The sequence below is a fragment of the Diadema antillarum genome, unplaced genomic scaffold (assembly GCF_040938485.1).
Source record: "Diadema antillarum isolate AM-2024a unplaced genomic scaffold, OU_Dant_1.0 seq00001107_RagTag, whole genome shotgun sequence".
Classification (NCBI taxonomy): domain Eukaryota; kingdom Metazoa; phylum Echinodermata; class Echinoidea; order Diadematoida; family Diadematidae; genus Diadema; species Diadema antillarum.
This window is the reverse complement of record NW_027271923.1, coordinates 85,915-107,057: the sequence shown is the minus strand read 5'-3', so window position 1 is coordinate 107,057 and position 21,143 is coordinate 85,915. Positions and strand designations below refer to the sequence as shown.

The following is a 21,143-nucleotide window of genomic DNA, read 5'->3' as shown; positions in this document are numbered from 1 at the left end:
GGTGGAAGATAAGAAATTTGCATAAATCAGGAAAACTTGAAAAATAAAACCAGAAGCTACAACAGTGCTTTTGCCTCATTCCACTTGTACCAAGCTTTGTTCAAAGAAGCTACAAGGAAAGTTTGAAGTGCATTTATCAACTCTTGCCTTGTCCTGAAAACCTACCAAGAACCATATCTGCAGTGAAGCCTTTTACGTCCATACCCAGTGTCAGAAGAAGTGACTCCTGTGTTGTTGTTTTTTCCAAACACATCATATTCACAAACCTTTCATTCTTTACAACTATAAACATTTATAATGCAGCTGGTGCAATGTATATTATATCACAAATGTTCTCTTTAACATGTACAACACAAATAGTCAAACACACGAAAGTATTTACAGTAAGAATGCACCAATTAGTATTTCAAATTCGTCATATTGAGCAGAAAAAAAATAACAACCACAAATCATTTGTGACAGTTCTTTGGATTACAATATCATGAAAGAGTGGTAAAACATTTCTGTAAACAAGAAGAAAACAGTGACAAGTCAAACATACTTATAAAGACACACAGTTGTCACAACAAATGTACTCATAAAAGCAGTAGCAGTATGAAATTGAACAATCTGCCATAAATTACAGTACACAGCAGCAATGTTGTATAATTTGTTACCCTCCCCTGGGACTCTCCACATGCAGTACATGTTGAGTGTAAGACTGACTCGGGTATGAAATACACAAACAGAATACATCTCACTTCTCTCTGAAAACACAAGGGAAAAAGATAAAATGCAATAACTTTGTACTCTATGTTTTGATGGACCAAAAGACATCACAAAAGTAGCGCACATAGAAAGATTCCAAAATATGGTACTAAAATTCACCAGGTAACTTCCACTGAAATACCGTACACCAGGAGAATGAAAAGAAATCAAGGTTCTATTCATGTCATATTGATATAATGATTTCTAAAATCACACCAATTACTTAAACAGCCACAATTTCATCATTGCATGCTTTCCACTACCTTTACTTCATCAATTTGTCTGCATTTGGGTGAAATTTCAAACTCTTATTAAAGAAAATGGGAGTACATTGTAAATGGCACAGTACGCACACTTTGCTTCCTCGAGCAAAACAAGTTACGCGAGGAGAATCGTACATCTACATGCAAAGGTTGTAATTAAATCATCACTTCCAAAACAGATGGATGTTTTGTATGAATGGTGTTAGAGCTACATAATTGTTTGTTTTAAGACACACACACACAGAGACAAATGTAGACCTTGTGACATTGTATACGATAATTTGGTGTTTAATCTTTGTTACCTCATGATGTGAACTACTAATATTCAGCAAAGACAGCTGAACTGTCAATAACGATTGGTCCCATTAAAACAAACGAACAAACAAACAAAATTTCATTACCTCGTGAAGTTGGGTAATTAAATGCTAATTCCTACTGCATTTATTTCATGATTGTCACATCAAGAGAATACATCCCAATAAGATTCATTGTTGAGCTCTAGATGTGCGTCACGAATATTAGAGATGGCGCTATTACACGAAAAATGGCATTCTGCACATGCACGAAACGGCCGTTTCCATTGTTCAACTCGGGAGGATGCGTCGTCTTAGCATTCGGGTCATAGATCTAAAGCTTGCTATTGTCAACGAAGACACAATAAGTCCCAATATACTTCGAATTCTTAACAAGGTTCAGTAGGTGAATCCTAACAGCTTAATTCACATGCTGTGCAACAAGACAAGATGGATTTTATTTTCATTTTTTTTGCAGTTTTTCTTTTTTTCCCAGGCATTCATTTCAGAGTACTGTTTATTGTTAGTGATGTAAAGAGTTCTTCCAACAGTGACATTGAACAACAATACAATCTTAAGAAAAACAACATAAAATCATGAAAAAAATCTTCACAATTTAGTACCCCCCGCAGTCACAGAGAAGTACTCACCAGCCAAAATGCTAACTACAGTAAACCCAATGATCTTTTTGCTACAAATGTGAACTCAACTACCTCATTTCCCACATCTCCAGATCTTTGGTGCATCAAGGACAGTACTGATTTAATAAGTACCATAATTACACACTATCTGGGCGTTTTCAACCAAATCATTTCAGTATTCAGAGTGCTGCAGTGAACATGAGAAGAAAAAAAAAACTCCCTTGCTACCAAGAATGTGTAGGGAAGGAAATAAACATGAACTACACTGTACTATAGGTTGTATTGTGTCAGATTCCTTGTAGCATAGTGACCTTAATTATGTATCTCTAGTCTTTCCAGTTTCAACTTATGTCCATTCAAACATCAGTATGACGATAACTCCTTTAAACAACTGTTGTCATTATTGTTCCCAGTACAAGTGCTTGGACAGAGGATGAAAATAGGCTTCCCCGTTAACACCATGTGAGTATTCAAGGTGATGGGGGAGGTCACATGGGTCAAAAATGCTAGAATTTCAATCAAAATGCCTAAAATTGCTCAACTTCAGACAAAACAGTTCTTCATCTTTTGTAGAGACTGCATTCTTCTTTGGCCATACTCTCAATGTTGTTAAAAGAACAAATTTATACAAATCAAGCTCCTGCATCGGTGTTTACTGGTACATTACATTCATAACATATTACGTATATGTCAAAATCGAAATGCTCAAATTTGCACTTTCGTGAAGTGCGTGTGACTGGCTTCACTGCCGCGTGCCAAAACGTTACGTGACTTGGATGGTCAGACAATACACATACTGAGAAATAGACCTATTAACTCATTCTCTCTGGGTGACCTGTTGGATCATGTACAAAGTCAATGGAAGGATTTCAGATTCTCACAGAACATGGGTTAACCTGCCACTGTCTTCTTTTATACTATAACCTGATTCAATATAGCCCATACATATCTAGCTATGCGAACCAAAATATACATACACTATGAACATGGCAAGGCATTTTTAAAGAGCAAAATCATCTGAAATGAATACATAGAATAACAGCAGATTGACATTCAAATGGAAAACAACAAAAATATGAGAAGCAACAGAAAAAGAGAGAATGCTGCTTAGCAGGATTTTTTTTTATAATACACACACACAATGATACAAGGTAAAAAAACAAAGAATATTTACATGCATTGCAACCATAGAGTGAAACTACAAATGCTGTGGACATTATATTTTAGCAAGAAATCCCAACAAATTTGCCATTTCCTACTTTTCCTCCACTTTCTTACAAATTCTACTATCAGTGATCTCACTTACTAGAAAGTTTTGTCAGGGATAACTGACAGTAACAACACCGCATAAAAAGGAAAGACTGTTGTTCATTTTTCTTTCTCTTTTTCAAAATTCTTTATTAGCATTATATATTCTATTACTGCATGAGAAGTGCAAATGTCAGTATCCCATAGCCCCTTTAGCAAAACAAGTATTTCAAAATTGCAATAACATTAGTTTCAAATCCTCCTTTCAACATTGGACCTGTTAATAATTAGTTGACAATTATTTTTTTTTCTAACTAATTTCATAGATTTCAGTCAGAATGTGCTAGTACATAATCATCTACAATCACAATAATTATGGCATTTAGCACTTGATTTCATTTTGTAATTACAATTGATGTTCTTACATGTACCTACTTATCCCGTGTAACTGAGGAATTGAATAGGTGGTAGGTTACACAGGGATTTCTTTTATTTTTGTTAATATCAAGCATATTTCAATTAAGCACAGAGTTCAACAACAATATGAAAATCATATCCCAAAGCAAACACATATACATTATCACAATTTTGAAAAAAAGAATCAAATAGACAAAGAGACATTACATATCAGCATGCTTTGCATTGAAAAAAAATGTACTCTTTAGTTTTTGAAAATAGAATATCAGTACCAGACTTTTGGACTGACATATCTCTGGCTAGTTTTTAAGCGTAGCATAATTATTTCTTTGCTGCACAAGATGATTTGCGAAAATATTCCAATCCCCTTGCACGACAAAGTCCCTCATCCAGAACTGCGTTACTGTTTCCCCGCAGCGCCATCTACTGTCATACAGAGGTTTCGTTGCTGCTACCGCCACTATACGTGTCCACAAACAGGGGAATGAATGACAGGGGTCAGGACGGTGAAGGACCGTACAGAAAAGAAAGAGAGATAACGAGTGGGGAAAAAGAAACAAACAAAATAAACGAAATGAAATAAATCATAAATTACAGAACACATCAGAGGAGTAGTCGGGCAAACACAGTCAAAAATAAAAGTGTCAGAATCATATGAACACAAACTTGGATCACAAGTTAAATAAAAGAAAACAAGAACTTAGAGGAAATGTATCATGAAACTGAAAACATGTGTGACCTTCTCTGAATAGACATTAAAATGACCATAATCTGAGTCATTTTTTAGTTTAATTCGTAATCCAAAACTGGAACTTTTCAATGTGTATTAAAACACAGTTCCCACAGAAAATATGGGTCTGTCACATATGCACACAAACTCCCCACTGCAAACCACAGGACAGCAAATGCAATAAAAGCAGGGTGAAGTGGCATTTCTTACAAAAAAATCGCAGAATTTTGATCTGAGGCAAGAGGAAATAGATAAGTGATTCCTTCTTATCATAATCTGTGTTCATCCCAATGGTGCAAACTGCAGAAAATCTCACAAGAAATGTCAATACAGAAAGCAGGCTCAGCTGGGTCTAGCAAAATGTGACGAAAATCAAGTTCAGTGTTATTTTAAGTTGTACAGTTAAATAGTATGATCCTGATGTCAATAGCACCGTTAATCTATAAAAATGGTGGCGACTTGGTTCTCTACATGCTTATGAAGTCAGATATAGCACCAGAAGGGTTATTATATGCTGTGAAATCTCTACACTGAAGTGCATATTTCAGTCCCCTCTAATAACCCTATTATGAATCAAATTACATCACAATCTAATGCATCATGAATCTCATGCATATTACTGGGAATTGTATTAACAGGAAGACGATGCATGAAAGAGGAATGAAGTAACAAAAGACCTGTCTTGCACCTCTAAGAGGCACTGCAGACATACACTACAAAGAGGAGTGTGATTAATGTGAAATGAAAAGAAGAAGGTGTAGTCACACCATGTCTCTGCACTCATGGGCTCTAATAAAACATACACCCCATGGCTGTGATTGTTTTGATACAGCAGCCAGGTAAATTATCGGGGGGGGGGGGGGGGGGGGGGAGAGGGAATAGAACCAGGATGCTGTCATCATGGTAATGAGAGGTCACATGCAACCGCATCCCATACTATCTGTCTCTACCTAGTTTCCTATTTCTACAAAAACTTGAATAGAAAAATGCTGGGTAAAAAAAGAGAGATTTATTGATGAAGAATGGTTGGTTGAGGAAAATATCTGTCAAATATTACTGAGGACACGGATTGATATTACTCTATGTCATAAGAAACTAGCTCCAAGTAGATGTGAGACATAGGTAGGGATTAATAAAAAAGAATAGAAATGTTTGATTAGTAATCTAACAGTAGAAACCATGAGCTTCCACATTGAGGATATTAAAGTTCTACTGCATGAGGTGCTGTGCCAAATTTTGCTGGAAACATGGTTTACTTACGATGCTAAATAGACATAACTGAAACAAAACAAGGGAGGGGTGAAGGAAATGAAACAAACATTACATCAAACAAACTCTGAAACTGCACAATCATATAGAATGAAAAAAAGCAAGGAAACAAACAAACATCGAAACAACGACGAATGAAGAAAATGTCACGCATGCGTGAGTAAACGTGTAAAAGTCATTCCGAAGCATCACTCTGAACGCACACGCTTACTTAACTGTAATTGGCGAGAAATTTACTCATTCCTAATTCAAAGAAAAAGAAGTCATATGGAGAATATAGTCTAGTGTTAAGCTTTCCATTCACTTTGCTCAACTGATTTCTGGCAAGACCCCTTGACTAGCAAGGAAAATTGTGAGAAGAGAGTCATATCTTCTAGAACACACTTGCAAGAAAGCAAGTCACGACCACTGACTGTACTATTTTCCAGCTACTACTGAATACTGTAATACAGGACAAATGATTTATGGCAATCAACCACTGCACATATAGTTTTAATCTTGGTTAATCTCTAGGTCAATTTTTCATTATCATTCAAGTCATAAATTTCAAGGTTTGTTGACGTTTTGGTATCATCTCTCACTCCGCTGAACGGAGCAATTTGGCAAGCGTAGAATACCTGTCCTGGTGATGATAACATTCCAGAAAGGTAAAAATTTAGTATCATCCGTCTCGAGAATTTATAGCATCCTTTGGTTCAAACCCAAATAAAGACAGATTCTTTTAATATTAGGAATAGCTACACTGTAAAAATTGGCTTGACAGGCATCATTTGATAACACAGTAGTTTAACCACCTTAATTTGGGGGGATACATGAACACATATTTGACACAAAAAAGAGGCCCAACACACTGAACTATTCCAAAGAAAGCAGAGCAGTAAGATATAAAAAAGTATTCCACGAACAGTGAGTCATTGAATATATTGAGGTATGATGATTGATGATTCACATTTTCACAGATAATTTGAAAGATAAAACAACGGAATAAGCACCTCACTTTATGTACAAGTTTTCCTTTAATACTATCACTCTAGAACATTGTCACATCACTCAACACGGTATGAAAATGTACTGCAGTCACTGTGAATGACGCTAATGATAAATCATTGATAAAGGCATAGAATGTCATCACTATATCACAATTCATGCACCTTTGCTTTTGTGTCTTATTTGCTCTGCCTCATTTTCAGAGAACATAACATAGAAGATAAAGATTTTTACGCTTTCTCATCCAATTGTAAAATCGTTGATCCCTGTTTGTTCAATCTAAGACAAGATATCAATGACAGATAAAGCATGTTATCGATGGCTTCCACATTTTCAGCATCAAGTTTATCCCCCCTCCCCAAGCACTTTTTCCGGTCACCCTAAATCAACACACATAACATTGCATCATATGCAATTTTCGCATCGTGCCACACTTTCACCAGATCATGACACAAATGGTATTTACAGTTGCCACCACAACACAAACAAAGACAGTTTTTTCGTACAGCGACAATCCTTCTTATTTACAAGTGACACAGAGAGAAGGGTTATTTTGTTTCTGTTTTTTTTTCGTTAGACATCAAATACTATCAACACTGCATACAGGGCGGCCTCTTGCAATAGCTTAATACTTTAAAGTGTATCCTCATACAATCCAGAATTTGCACAATACTTTTGCTTTTCTTAATACAGAATGCTTGTAATTCTCTTCACATGATCACAGAGAAACTATTCCTCCATTAAATTTCTATTTCATTAATTCAAAAAAATGTATGTTTACTTGAAATGACTTACTGCAATGATGTCATCAGTCTTAAAGTTCAACATTTTCAAGCAAAAAATACACCAAAAACACCAAAAACTTTTCATTTGTTCTAGAGAGGATGTAGATATTACAGCAGCACGGCTGAAATAGGCACATTGTTCAGAATTAAATTGCGGAAATGCAGCTGTTTTGTCTTTTAGGATGAAAACAAAGTGGTTAAGTTAATCACTGGTAAACTGCTTTTGCTTTGAGATGACGCCGTTGCGTGATGAAAGTTTAACAAATGACAGGAGTGAGCTGATGAGCTGATGAAGGATTATGAACAGTCAGATAGAAGGAGGGAGGGAGAAATAATCCTAATATACAAGGCAGCCTCTGGATTTCTGTTCTCTTTTTTTTTGGGGGGGGGGGGGTAGGTGAGTGTGTTTCAAAGAGCACATCACTTTCGTCATCTCAATGTTTGTATATTACAAATGAAATCATATTTTTGAACAAAAATCCAGACTTAAGAATTCTGGGCAACAACGTGTATATCTCTGTTGTCAGCATACACATTATGTAGTTTATTAGAATGATTCTTATCTTTCAAAGATGCATAAATTTTGAAATACCACACAAACAGCACTAAAACTTCATAATCTTTTCACACTCATATAAGAGAAGAAATGAAGAAAATGTGACATTATAAAATATCCACCTTCGGGACAAAATTTGGCAATTCATCTGTAAAATTTATGATTGGAAACACATACATTCTTTGTAATTTTGTGTAATATCACATGGGTAATACTGAGTGCTTTATGATTTCTCAAAGAGTAAAATGGCAGATGTTGGGAAATGGGTGATGGGGCTGAGGATGAGGTGATAGGTCTGGAGAATGAGACTACAGTGACAGAGGAGCATGGAGTTGGATGACAGGTGGAGGGGAGAAGGGGGTGGGGCTGTGAAGGACCGGAAGGAGAGGGGCGCATTAGAGGTTAGTGACAGGCACGCACTCTGAGTCATTGTCTTGCTGGCCGGACGGGTGGACGATGGTCAGCTTCTCCTTGATGGGGTCCGTCGGGATCTTGGACAGGCTGCCGTGGGAGCTGCCCGAGGCCAGCGGGGAGCCCTTGTGGGAACTACCAGGTGTCTTCATGATGCCCTTCAGTGGGAGGATGTCGGGGCGCTGGGACACGGCTGGTAGATGCGTTCTACTCCCTAGTTTTGGAGCAAATGCACATAAGGTCATGTGAGGAGTTTGACTACAAAACATGTGAAGTGTCATTGTTAAACATTTTAAAGGCCAGCCATCACCAGATGAAGCAAAATAAGTGATACCGCACTTCTTACTTAACAAGCAATATTCTTGAAGTTATCGATAAAACTATCACATTCTTCCTTGTTATTTTCATTGTTTTTTTTAGCAACTTTAATTGCAAATATCTCAAACGAGAAAGAATGGAGTTAACTCGTTTTGCAATCAGACTACTCATATATTATCATTATATTATTGTCTTCAGCTCCAATTTTTCTATAATCATTTTAGCTGGGAATCACAACTTAATACACATTTCTGTTTTATAGACCATGTTACAGACAACAGACTTTCAAGTTAATGACATTCTTCACAAAGGGATTACTGCCCTTCTTCCAGTATGATTTCAGACTATCTAGTTTTTGTATAGTTGTCCTGTTATGTCTTTCAACGTCATTTCAGTAGTCAACGAACCTGAAACGCTTCCACTGTGTTGGCTCCCTTCCTTCTCGCTCTCCGGGGGAGGGAATTTGGGGTCTAAAATTTTCAGCTCTGCTCTATGCTTGGTTTCATTATCGCTTGTCAGGACGTCACCCGACCATATTTTCTTATGCATATCTGGAGAAGGTTTGGCTGTGAAGGAGAGATACATGGGATTCAGTGAGACATATAAACATAATATTATGTATGTAAAAATACCAACATGAGTTAGACTAGATAGATGATATATGTGTCCTTAACCCTATTCTAACTGGGCTATTTGAGACCAAGTTTTTACTAGGGGGGGGGGGGGGGGGGTCAATTTGACCCCCCTTCAGATTTCGGCCACCGATCGCGCGATAGCCGCGAAATTTTGCCTAAAGATGAGAGCTGGATGTCAACTACAAGATTACATGGTCATACAATAGAAAAATATTGCCTTTCTATTTTCAATAAATTAATTATGCAAATTTGTGCATGAAATTATATTTTCACCTATAACTCCATCAAAAAGACTGAAGGATTGCTAAATTTTTGTGTCAGAATTCCTCAAGACATATCAAACAATTTTCATGTAAAAAAATAGCACAATCAAAATCAATTTCTTTTGTTTTTTATTGTTTTAATTTCTTATATATTTTAGTGTTTTTTCGACCTTTTGTTTTCTATTATTTTTTTGCCAAAATTTGTTGCAGGCACTTTTTCAGGCTTATCTACACTAGAATTGATTAATTTCAATGGTTAAAAGTTGAAATAATCTAATTTATATCAATTTAACCTAAAAACACAATTTGCATTGGATTTGCACACGATATCATGAATTTGAGCTGTTTTTGGGTTGACATGCATATGCAAAACATTACGTAACTCCACACAGTGTACCCGGACGTCGCAAATTTGGTCTCAAAATTTGCGGGAGACTTCAATGAAAAAAGTCGTGAAAGTCTTTGCACAATTTGACCCCCCCCCCCAGTTAGAATAGGGTTAATGTAGCTTTTTCTTTTACTGATAAAATGGAACACAATAAAATAAGATGTTGCTGTTAAAGCTCCTATTTACCTTTAGGAGCAGTGATTTTAAAAGTGTTCAAGATATCACATTTGATGCATATGTGTAGGTCAGTTGTCTCACAAAACATCATACCACATAAGAAATTTGCAATAAAACCCAAAATATAAGGAGACATCACTATTTTTCTCAATAAATCGTAACTGTAGACAATTTAGTCTGTAAACATTCTTATCATAACCATTGTTCATATTTTGTGTATTTAACAACCCTTAACATTGATTATACTAATTCAATTTTTTACATTGGTTATTCTTGTCCTATAAAGTCACATTTTGGAACTATTTTGAAGCATTAATGCAGGGTTTTTATTTCATCTGCAAACGGTAAATTATGCCTTTAAACATTGCTTTTCCCCAGTTATCCATACATACATTCTTCTTCTTCTTCTTCTGATGTAGTCTACAATTCACTGTTTACATAGGAATATGTGCAAAACAATGCTTGTTATCACTCGAAAATAATAGACGATTTGTAATTTGTTGCAGTACCTGATAAAAAAAAGAAGATATAATATATTTGTTACGATCTACTATAAAATATTGTCTGTAGCTTCACTATCTTTAGGCTATCAAAGCAAACAAACACACAAACAAGCAAACAACCAAAAATAATTTCCACATCAGCGTTTGTGGCATATTTGGAGCAGATTCACACCATAATAAAACAAAAAAAAAAGGGGGGGCAAAAATCAGACTGAGAGTAACACTCACAAACATGCAGATTATGGTGATTCCGGTGAGTAAAATCATTTATTGTGATTTACAAAACTAAAAAATTAATGCAGAACATAAGAAATGCTTTTCAGCTGTCTAGCTACTGAAATTAACAGTTGGTTTATGAATGATTTTCCCTTGCAAATAAAGTCACAATGTGTTTTGCTGTTTTGCGTTGTTGCTTTCAAACACAAATTTACAAAATGATGTGATTATCATTACCTTTTGGAGTGCTATGTACGGGTAAGATGGTTTGTGGTACAGTGTCTGCAAGTGAAAAGTGACAATGACATTGAAATGAGACAAGACTACATTTTAGAGACTGAGTTGATGAACTACACAGACATTTCAAATCAGTTTATGTCACTGGAGCAAGCTTGCATTTTGCTTCACCCAAGATGTGATACATTGATGTCTAAACAAATATCTAAGTGAACTTTCCAGATGGGCACCTTTTTGGACGCTAAACAATACTTGTGCAAGCTTTAACTGAGGACATCCATGTCTCATGTACATGTATATCAAATTCATACATACTATGAATGGAATGTCCTGAACAAATAGCTTATAGATCTCACAATACAATAGTATGAACATAAACATATGCAACTTTAACACCAGTGACTTGATGAAATGTTTTCATGTATGCATATCATGTTATGTATCCATGGGGAATACTGTGTGTGACATATATTTTGCGAGGTTTCTTTTTTCACAAATTTCAATAGTCAGGTGCAATTCTCAATTCTAACAACACGTGACATTGTCATGAAGTTCTGATTCCTGTCAAATTAAACGAGCAAAATATATGCCGTTTACATGGTATTTCCTGGAAGAAATGTATCTATTGTAATAAGATGTACAACAGCATGAGCAGCAAGACAGAGAAAGCACGTGTTGAAAACTTTGAATACTCAGTGCATTGTGATGCATTGTAGTGGTTGCTTTAATGCACTATGCTAAGGTGTAAATGCACTGAATTCAAAGGAATTAACATCTCTGTGATCGGATTTGTGAACTGTACATGGAAAGAAATGTGCAAACTGCACTTTGGTGCAGAACCACACACGCAGATTAAAACCAAACAAAAACAACCACTCACACACAAAAAGATTTTCAAACACATGCACACCCCTGAAAACCTACCCGGCAAATTGACTTTCTTGGGGGCTGTCTTTAGCATGTCCTTAGAGACCGGTGCCGCCTCCTCCTCATCCGACGAGTGCGAAGACGCCAGGGACATGCTGTCACGCTGGCGCTGCAGTGAAACGTCGCTGTCTGAATCCGAGTCTTGGTCTGCTCGAGAAGGAGAGAGAGAGAAAAAAAAAAGACAATCAGACCATAAAACTTCTCCCAGGATGTCACAGTGGTAATCAGATAAGAAGATCTTTGAAGTGAAAAAGACAGCAATACTTGAACCATGCAACAATTGTCAACACGCTGGACGAGAACCTTTTACACTTTGAATGAAACAGATATTTAAGCCTTACATACAGTACCCTTCTGGACACTACTGTCAGCTTGAATTACCAATATGGAATATCACAGATCTGGCCTGACCACAGAATCTTGATAATTCCTTGGAAGCTGCAGTATAACTAAGACTCATAATGAAATATTTGGAGGCTAAGAGGAATCTGTAGATAAAACATGATGTGATCTTCATAAATCAAATCAAATCAAAAATCTTGAGGAAATCATGAACCTGCATTAAGACTGGCTGGCCAGTAATAGATTGAAGTTATAACCTATATGCTATCACTTGATGTTAGTCCAGGGGGGTGTTCCAAAAAGCTGTTCTTAAACTTACAAACGACTTAAGAACGACTGGTGATCAGTTCTTGTGCTGAATTATTGAAATTCTGATAAGTATAGCACATCAGAGCGTGTTCCAGTCGTTCTTAAATCGTTCATAACTTTAAACAGCTTTATGAAACACCCCCCTGATACAAGATTTTAAACTGTTCCCTTACAACACTGAGCATGCATCTTATTTAATCATACAATGTGGTAACAATGGTGAGGAACACCTGTGTTCACATCTACAGTATATGTCCAAGTTAGTTTTAGGGAGGCATATATCTGTTACAAAGAGAGCTCACAAAGTAGAAACACATGACATGAAGCGATGAAATCATGCACTGATACACGTGACCCATCACAATGACAATATGACATCACCTGACCTGACATATTTCCTGACTTTTAGAATATTTCCATTAATAAGATTCTAGCTTTGAAACTATGTATAGTTTGTCCAATCAAAAAAAAATCAAAGCACTGTAGTGACATGCATGAACTTTATAAAAGTTTCAAAGTTCAAATCATTTCTAAACCTTCATTTTCAGGAAAAAAAAATGTAATTAGGATATCAAACTTTTGGATATTTCAAACAAATTCTAGATACCTTTTCTTTTTCAGCCCAAAACATCTTTTTACAACATTTTTTTTCTCCGTTTCAATGTCTTTGACTTTATATTATGTAGCATGGTGACAGGTCAAATGCAATCACATTTCATATACAATTTTGCATGTACAGGAGTGCACAGCTTGTCAAAAGATAATGATATTTACACTAATCATACACAGAATTATTCATGTACACGAGAAGGCAGTAAAAGCAGCTACGCCTGAATGACTTCAGTGCTATTCTTGTACTACATGAACTGCCTACTGTCTTGTAGCTATGAAGAAAAATAAAATCAAAGTTACATAGCTTGAAAACTATCCTTCAAAGCTTGTATGCATTTTTGACCAGGACAGAAAAGATATGCACATTAAAGAATAGATATTACAAACAATTTCTCAAACTATCATGACTAATACAAAGTCTTACATAACTATCAATGCTATGTGTAAGACCTTTTTGGAATTGTTTTTATGTTACACAACTATTCACAAAATAGTCTCTTATTGCCAAATCAATGTAACTTTTACTAATAAGTTGCAAATGCAATAAATGATAACACGAAAGTAATTAACACACACAGACAACAATTCACATAAAACAAATGTGTGACATTCAATACTGAATCAATGGAAACAAACTGAAATGTCAAATATCATTACTTCAGTAATGTTTTTTTTAATTTTTTTTTTACAGTGTACAAAAATACTGTTGATCAAACTGTTGAAATCATAAATCCCATATATACTCATTCACAAGGACAAACAAAGTGTACAGAACATTTCAAAAATCTTACTGAAGTCTAAGTATGGCTCGGAAATTACCTACATCGACAAGCTTACGTAGGAATAGTAATATCAATTTTTCGTGTATGAAACATGCCAATTTAGGAATATATGATTAGTGAAAATTTGTTTTTAAAGTTATATTTCTGAGAAACAATTCTCTTGCATAAAGTCCATTAAAAATGGATTAGAACTACGTTTTATGGAAAAAAGTCTTGGATATTCAACTTCAAAATATATAGATATTCATATTTGTATTTTTCCAAGTGCATCTTCAAATGCAAGGCATCTGGGACTAACATCCATGCATATTAATCTCATTATCCTCTAAATACTTTCAATAAAATCCTGATAACTCAGGAGATAAAATCAAGCAATAACAAAATTTGCATTCCTTATGAAATATCTCTACTGTGTAGTTTGATAACAAAATTGTTTGAAACTGACCAAACTTGTTATTGAATACACATTTTCCATGCATGCATTAACATGTAGAATATGGATATTAACCAAACAATAAACAAGCACGCTGAGGATTATATAGGATATACAGTACAGACAAGGACAGAAGTATGTGGGATGAGTGAAAAAAAATATATATATATATATTTTTTTTTACTGAACACAAATGCTCAGTGTTTGCTGAAATTCTAAAGTTTTATTGTAATCTTTAATGGACAAGTCCACCTTCATATACATAAGGATTGAGAGAATGCAGCAATATTAGTAGAACACATCAGTGAAAGTTTGAGGAAAATTGGACAATCCATTCAAAAGTTACGAATATTTTAAGTATCTGCGCAGTCGCTGCTGGAAGAGAAGACTACTACAGTGTATGATGTCATATGCGTACAACTATATAAGGAAAATAAAAAGAGAATTTCACAAAACTTTACTTTTTGAATAAAGTGCACAGTTCTTCAATTTGCTACTGACGTATGTTAAGGGTAATATTATTCCCCCTGCCTTCTGAAAGAGAGAAGTCGAGTGTTCTTTTGTTATGCGAGAAAAATGGAAATATGTTGAATTTTCTTTATTCTTTCTTTTTATCGTTGTACTCATGTGACACCACAAGCTATAGTAGTCTTTTCATCCAGCCGTGACTGAGCAGAAACTTCAAAAATTCATAACTTTTTAACGGATTGTCCGATTTTGCTCAAACTCTCACTGATGTGTTCAACTAATATTGCTGCATTCACTCAACCCACATGTCTATGAAGGTGAACTTGTCCTTTAAAAAAAAAAATTCTTCACAACATATTGCTTGAATTTGTGTCAAATGATGTCATCCATATGATTGTGAAACAAAAATTTGCAGTACCATTTAGTCTACCAATTTCCAAAACTTACACCTAGGCTAACAAACCAACTGATGTATACATGACTGGAATACATGCATATATTTATGTATAATACACATATAAATATATAAGATCTGACAATGCCAATTGTTCAAGTGAAATTATAAATAGTAGGAAGTAAAAAGTGAAGATAAGTATAAACCCACAGACTACAAAATTCTTGCCACCAATATCATGCAAATGATGTCCGCTTGATGAGATGAAATCATAAAAGCAAAAGGTCATCCACGATGATGACCTAAACATAAAACATGTTGATCATATAGAACCAACTGAGAGCATTTTTTTCTTTTGCAGCAAGAGTTTCTGACAGGTTGCCACGACAACTGACTGACATGGGGGTTGCAACACCCATCCTTACCGCGCCGCTTTCTTCTGCGACTGCTCGTACAACTACTGGTGTTGCACGAGGCCACGCGTCGCGTGATGTTGTAATCAAAGTCCCAGTCTGAACGGAGTGCGGGCATGGTCCGATGCAAAATTCATGCAAAATCATTTCATGGACATGTTAGGAGGGTGTTCCCTTCAATCACACCATGGCAAATGCTCATGAAACACAACTTTAGGGTAAAATGTTATCATGACTGTTCACAAACAAACACAAAGCTGGAGATGATTAACCATGAGGAGAAAAAAATGACAACTTGTCTAATTCTGGTTTCTGATGATTTCTTTTTTTATCAAATTGAGTAAAAGCCAAATGAATGGTTGTGATGTTTTTGCATGTAAATGTTACATTTACTGATGATAATGATGATCATATTCTTTGTCAAACACTCTAGGATGTAATGACGTGGTTTCTGTTCACACACAGATTTGCTTGAATTAGGTCTTTGACACGCATGAAAGCTGATTTTTCTCACCGAACTCCTGCAATGGGCTACTCAAAATCTACCCAGGGTACATGCAAACACTCGCAGAACATCTCAAACGTCAATCCCATTCTTCATCAAATTGACATCTTGCCATTCCATTAGGTGGTGCAGTTTGGATTAAGAGTGTCAAAGATTACAGGTATACTTTCCATGGAATCAGGGAACTTTAGAAGCACTGTGATATGTTATTCATCTAGTCTGGATGTGTTAATACTGCCATTTTTTTTGGGGAAACCACATAGCGCAGTATGACATATCCAGTACTCACATAACTTTGCCGGCCATCCTTCTCGAAATGTGTACACGGCTTCTACATGACACCAGTCAAAAAACAGCAGCCCAAATTTGTCAAAGTCTTGCTTCTTTTGTTTTTTTTTTTACTTATGGCACTTTTGAATTGCTGAATTACAGTGACTATAATAATCATTATGGTAATACAAAACTATGATTCTTTACAAAATATTCAAGAATAATACGATACCGTATTACAGAATAAATGTGAATATATATCACACTTAACAGAAACAGATAATTGTCTACAAAATATTGGTAAAAATATAAATTCAATACACAAGATACACACTGAACTACGAAAAAAAAAAACACAGGACATGGACTTCACACAGATGTTTTCAAGGAGAATTCACTCAAAGGGCAGAGCTGCATTTAGGGAAAGCCATCATATAAAACTGTTAAATTCCAAGGAATCCAAGTGGATTTGGATAAACAAGGAAATGGTTTTGACTAATAAAATATCTGTGCAAAGATATAGCTCAACCATTTCAGATCAATGCATTGGAGACATGCCTAGAATGCGCACTTATTTTCTTCATCCACAAAAACTGCTAATGACATTTGTTTTCTTTTCATGAATTTTCTAAAGATATGTTTCCTCTTCCTTAAAATTGTTCAAGAATATTTCAAGGGTAGCTATTAAAATTCAGTACCATTTTATGTACAAAACAAACAAACAAACAAACAATCAAACATGTCACATGGTTTGATTGTCAATGCCTGATTTTGCTCAAATGTTCCTTGAGCCTTTTCTCTCTTTTTTTTTCTGTTGCCTTTTACAGTGAATTCTTCTTTGTTTTTTACCCTCCATCTCAGAAAAAAGAGCACTTAAGTCACAAAATATTCTAAGAAACATCTGAACAAACTGTGCACACCAGAAATGCTTGATATTTTGACATATATACCCAGAGCCCATAGAACCATTTGCTGTTTAAATACTACCCCCTTTATGCACTTATTTTTGTTTAATGTCAAATGGCAACTAAAGTGTCTAATTAGTTTCCACCACCTCAACCCTTTTAAACAAAACAACATGACATTTTCCTGTCCCTCATTTAAGTACATCAAAATCAACCTCTTTGAAATTTAGAAATCCAACGTCAAAATCTACAAGTATTTCATCAAAATAAAAGGGATGTGTTAAATCATTTTCCCTTCCAAATCAGGAAAATGACACAGCAAACTAACATATAGAAACACATCAGCATATCATACACTATGATCAACAGGTAAATGATTATGACTGGTTAATTGCTGTAGTTCATAAAAAGGAAGATCTATAATGGCATACAAAAATTCAATGAGTTTGCAGATTTTTGGGAAGCATCTAATCTCGATTGGAGAAATTAGCATGAATTTACCTGTTTTAGTATGCAAGTGAAACACATACTTATAGGGATTGACCATAAACTACAATTAGACAGAGGTATAGGATTGTTTTGTGCCTTCTGTATGACTTATATTGTGCTGGCCCCTAAAAGTCCCAGTAAAAAACAAAACAAAACATAGGTCACACTACATTAAATAGGGTGTGAATATTTGATCCGAAAACAGGTTCAACAGATCATGTCTATCTAAATAAAGAAAACATTAGTATAGATTGTCTGAAAGAGGTATTTTCTATATTTATATATATCCATACATACAGACAGATATACATACAAACATACACTAGATGGATAGATATATATACATAGGTATAGAGAGACATAGATATAGATATAGATATAGATGTAGATATAGATATAGATATAGATATAGATATAGATATAGATATAGATATAGATATAGATATAGATATAGATATAGATATAGATATAGATATAGATATAGATATAGATATAGATATAGATATAGATATAGATATAGATATAGATATAGATATAGATATAGATATAGATATAGATATAGATATAGATATAGATATAGATATAGATATAGATATAGATATAGATATAGATATAGATATAGATATAGATATAGATATAGATACAGATACAGATATAGATATAGATATAGAGAGGGAGATACACAGAGATCGATAGAGGGTAGACAGGTAGACAGATAGCTAGAAAGAGATAGATAAAGAGAGACAGAGATACACATCAAGGCATGATACATACAGAAAAATGTAGATGGAGGGAGATAGATGAAATATATGAATATATCATCTACCACTTGTTACTGTGAGTCACTGGTGCACAAACACACACGCAAGCACACAATGATAGATGGACAGTAGAGCCATCTAACCGGGGGATGCTCACCTAGGACATTTACAGGATTCGTGTGTCCCATCATACCCATATGAGGTGCTGTTAAGGAGAGAGAAAGGGAGGGAGGGATGCATGGATACGTGGAAGCAACAAGGGTGGAAGCATGCGGTTATTACATGGGTGGATACATCCTGACAGTGGTATGAGCAGAGCGCCCCCTATCGTTAGTAAGCATTCTTAATGCCAACATCTTCCAACAGCTCATCAGGCATTCAACTGCCAACTCTCTTGGAGGGGTCTGCGCCTTTGTTGTATTTAAACAGATATATGGCGTCATACAAATGCTGTGCATTATCATCATCATCATCAATATCATGTCTTATCCCCTTAATGATTTCTTTAGACCTACAATTCTTTGTTGACTGGTTACCAAAAATGAAGTTTTGCAGATATCAATGGTTAACAGGTGCAAATGATTTCACAAGCATTTTTATTTTTGCATGTCACTGAATTGTGCATAAAGTTTATAGGAGACATATCTCATGAGTTATGATCAAAAAAAAATCATTTCAGAAGATACCATTTCATTTCCAACCATTTTAGAGGAGGTTAGATATTGCAGGAGATTATGTTATCTCAACAAATGTTTTCTTAACCCGTTGAGGACGAGTCCCGAGTATACTCGGGCAGGTGTCTATGGGAAATGCGTGTTGAAGCAAAATCAAACCGTCCTCAACGGGTTAAGGCTTTCTAAAGATATTACAAGTAATGACAGTTCCAATCACATTCACGAGCCCATCAATCATTAAGGATATTGCCAGAGGATTAAAAGCCCAAATGATAATAATAAAATATAGCTGTTCTTGTCAATCATGCCTATTATAACCAGAGTGCGGTTATGTGCACACTCACGGAAAGTAACTAGAAGAGGGCGAAATATTTCAGTATTTTCTAATGTGTTTCTTACTTCCAAGAAATGTAATTCATACTGTAAATTTTTAAAGCTAGTGTTATCATTCGCATAGGTACGGTACTATTTTGATAATGGTTGAGTTAGTGCAGTGAAGCAGTTTAAGGGAGGCATATTCAGGATGTAATTTCTTATCTTCTGCAACACTTAAGTTAATCCAATACAAAATCATGATCTGGAACAAAGTATGTAAGAGTGAATTTATTTGACATTTTTGTTTGCTTATCAGTGAATTTTTACAATTTTTATTTTGTTATAGGGGAGGGGTACGCTACATGAAATCTGCAGAGCAGAAGGCATTAAATTTCTCACCATTCCTTTTGTCATAGCAAGAATATTGTACTAAAGGCACATTTGTGTAAACATTTCAATATTCCTTCGGACAATGCTGCTTTTCATTATATCAATGATTGTAGCTCATACGACTAATGTTGACATCACAAGTGTAGTGTGTTTAGAATTTCCTTGTTCTGCACATTGCTATGAAATGACTTTAAAGCCATGAGAATTATATCTTGGCATTCGACAAGGACGTGAAGGGGCAAAGGTCAATTCAAATGACAAAGAGGTAGGCAGCCAGGCAGGCAGGCAAAGAATTCTCTTGTCACCCCGATGACACTTCTTGACTGATATGTGAATGACACCGGGCAACATCTTTTAGTGGAGACTTTCCAAACATGTGTGACTCGAGAGGAACTGATGGGCATGATGTTTAAGTATTTAAAATCACACAATTGTGAGTGGAAACCATGTGTACGACTATACTAAATCCATGGGGAATAATCCTATCTTGGGAATGATGAGTTAAAAGTTTACAGTTCATGACATCCACGTTTCTGACATATGTCTGTAAACATCGTGCAAGATGTGTGAAAACCATGAGGCTTTTATGAAATGGTGAACACAATGGCTGAATTCAGCAATCATGGTATGATGTAACTCGAGCGGAACAAACTTTAACGTTCAAATGAAATGATAAAATCCAAATGTTTTGCATGCAAAATGTACACCACACTTCCCTTCATTAATGAATGATATGATGATATATTGATATATTCTTAAAAAAAAAAGAAGATGAACACTCATCTCAATATGATATATCGCAGGATATAAAAGTGGAAGGGTATGTTCAGACATTTTATGGGTGGTGGTCATTGTAACAGATAAATGAGACTGCAGTTATGCAAACTGATACATTTATGTTGTGAGAGTCCCTCACCTCACCCATATAATGGAGGATCACATAGGGTTATAGATTATTAAGAACAAATAAGAAACATTACAAATGCAGTATAATACGACAGATATGTATATTTTTTTCAAAGATGTAACCTCTTCCCCAAGACATTAGGAATGTGAAGATGCCAAAACCT

At 35.3% G+C, this 21,143-nt stretch overlaps 1 protein-coding gene across 1 annotated transcript in view; it reads right to left on the bottom strand.

The window, feature by feature from the left end:
- Positions 1-3,855: 3,855 nt before the first annotated feature.
- Positions 3,856-21,143, bottom strand: part of LOC139743812 (cadherin EGF LAG seven-pass G-type receptor 1-like) — a 98,101-nt gene continuing 80,813 nt past the window's right edge. The window contains exons 25-30 of the mRNA XM_071654268.1: positions 16,559-16,600; positions 12,009-12,158; positions 11,085-11,129; positions 9,073-9,231; positions 8,357-8,561; positions 3,856-4,069 (exon numbers count right to left, since the gene is read on the bottom strand). Of these exons, the coding sequence (XP_071510369.1) occupies positions 4,039-4,069; positions 8,357-8,561; positions 9,073-9,231; positions 11,085-11,129; positions 12,009-12,158; positions 16,559-16,600 (632 nt within the window). The 3' untranslated portion in view covers positions 3,856-4,038. The remainder of the gene's footprint in view (positions 4,070-8,356; positions 8,562-9,072; positions 9,232-11,084; positions 11,130-12,008; positions 12,159-16,558; positions 16,601-21,143) is intronic.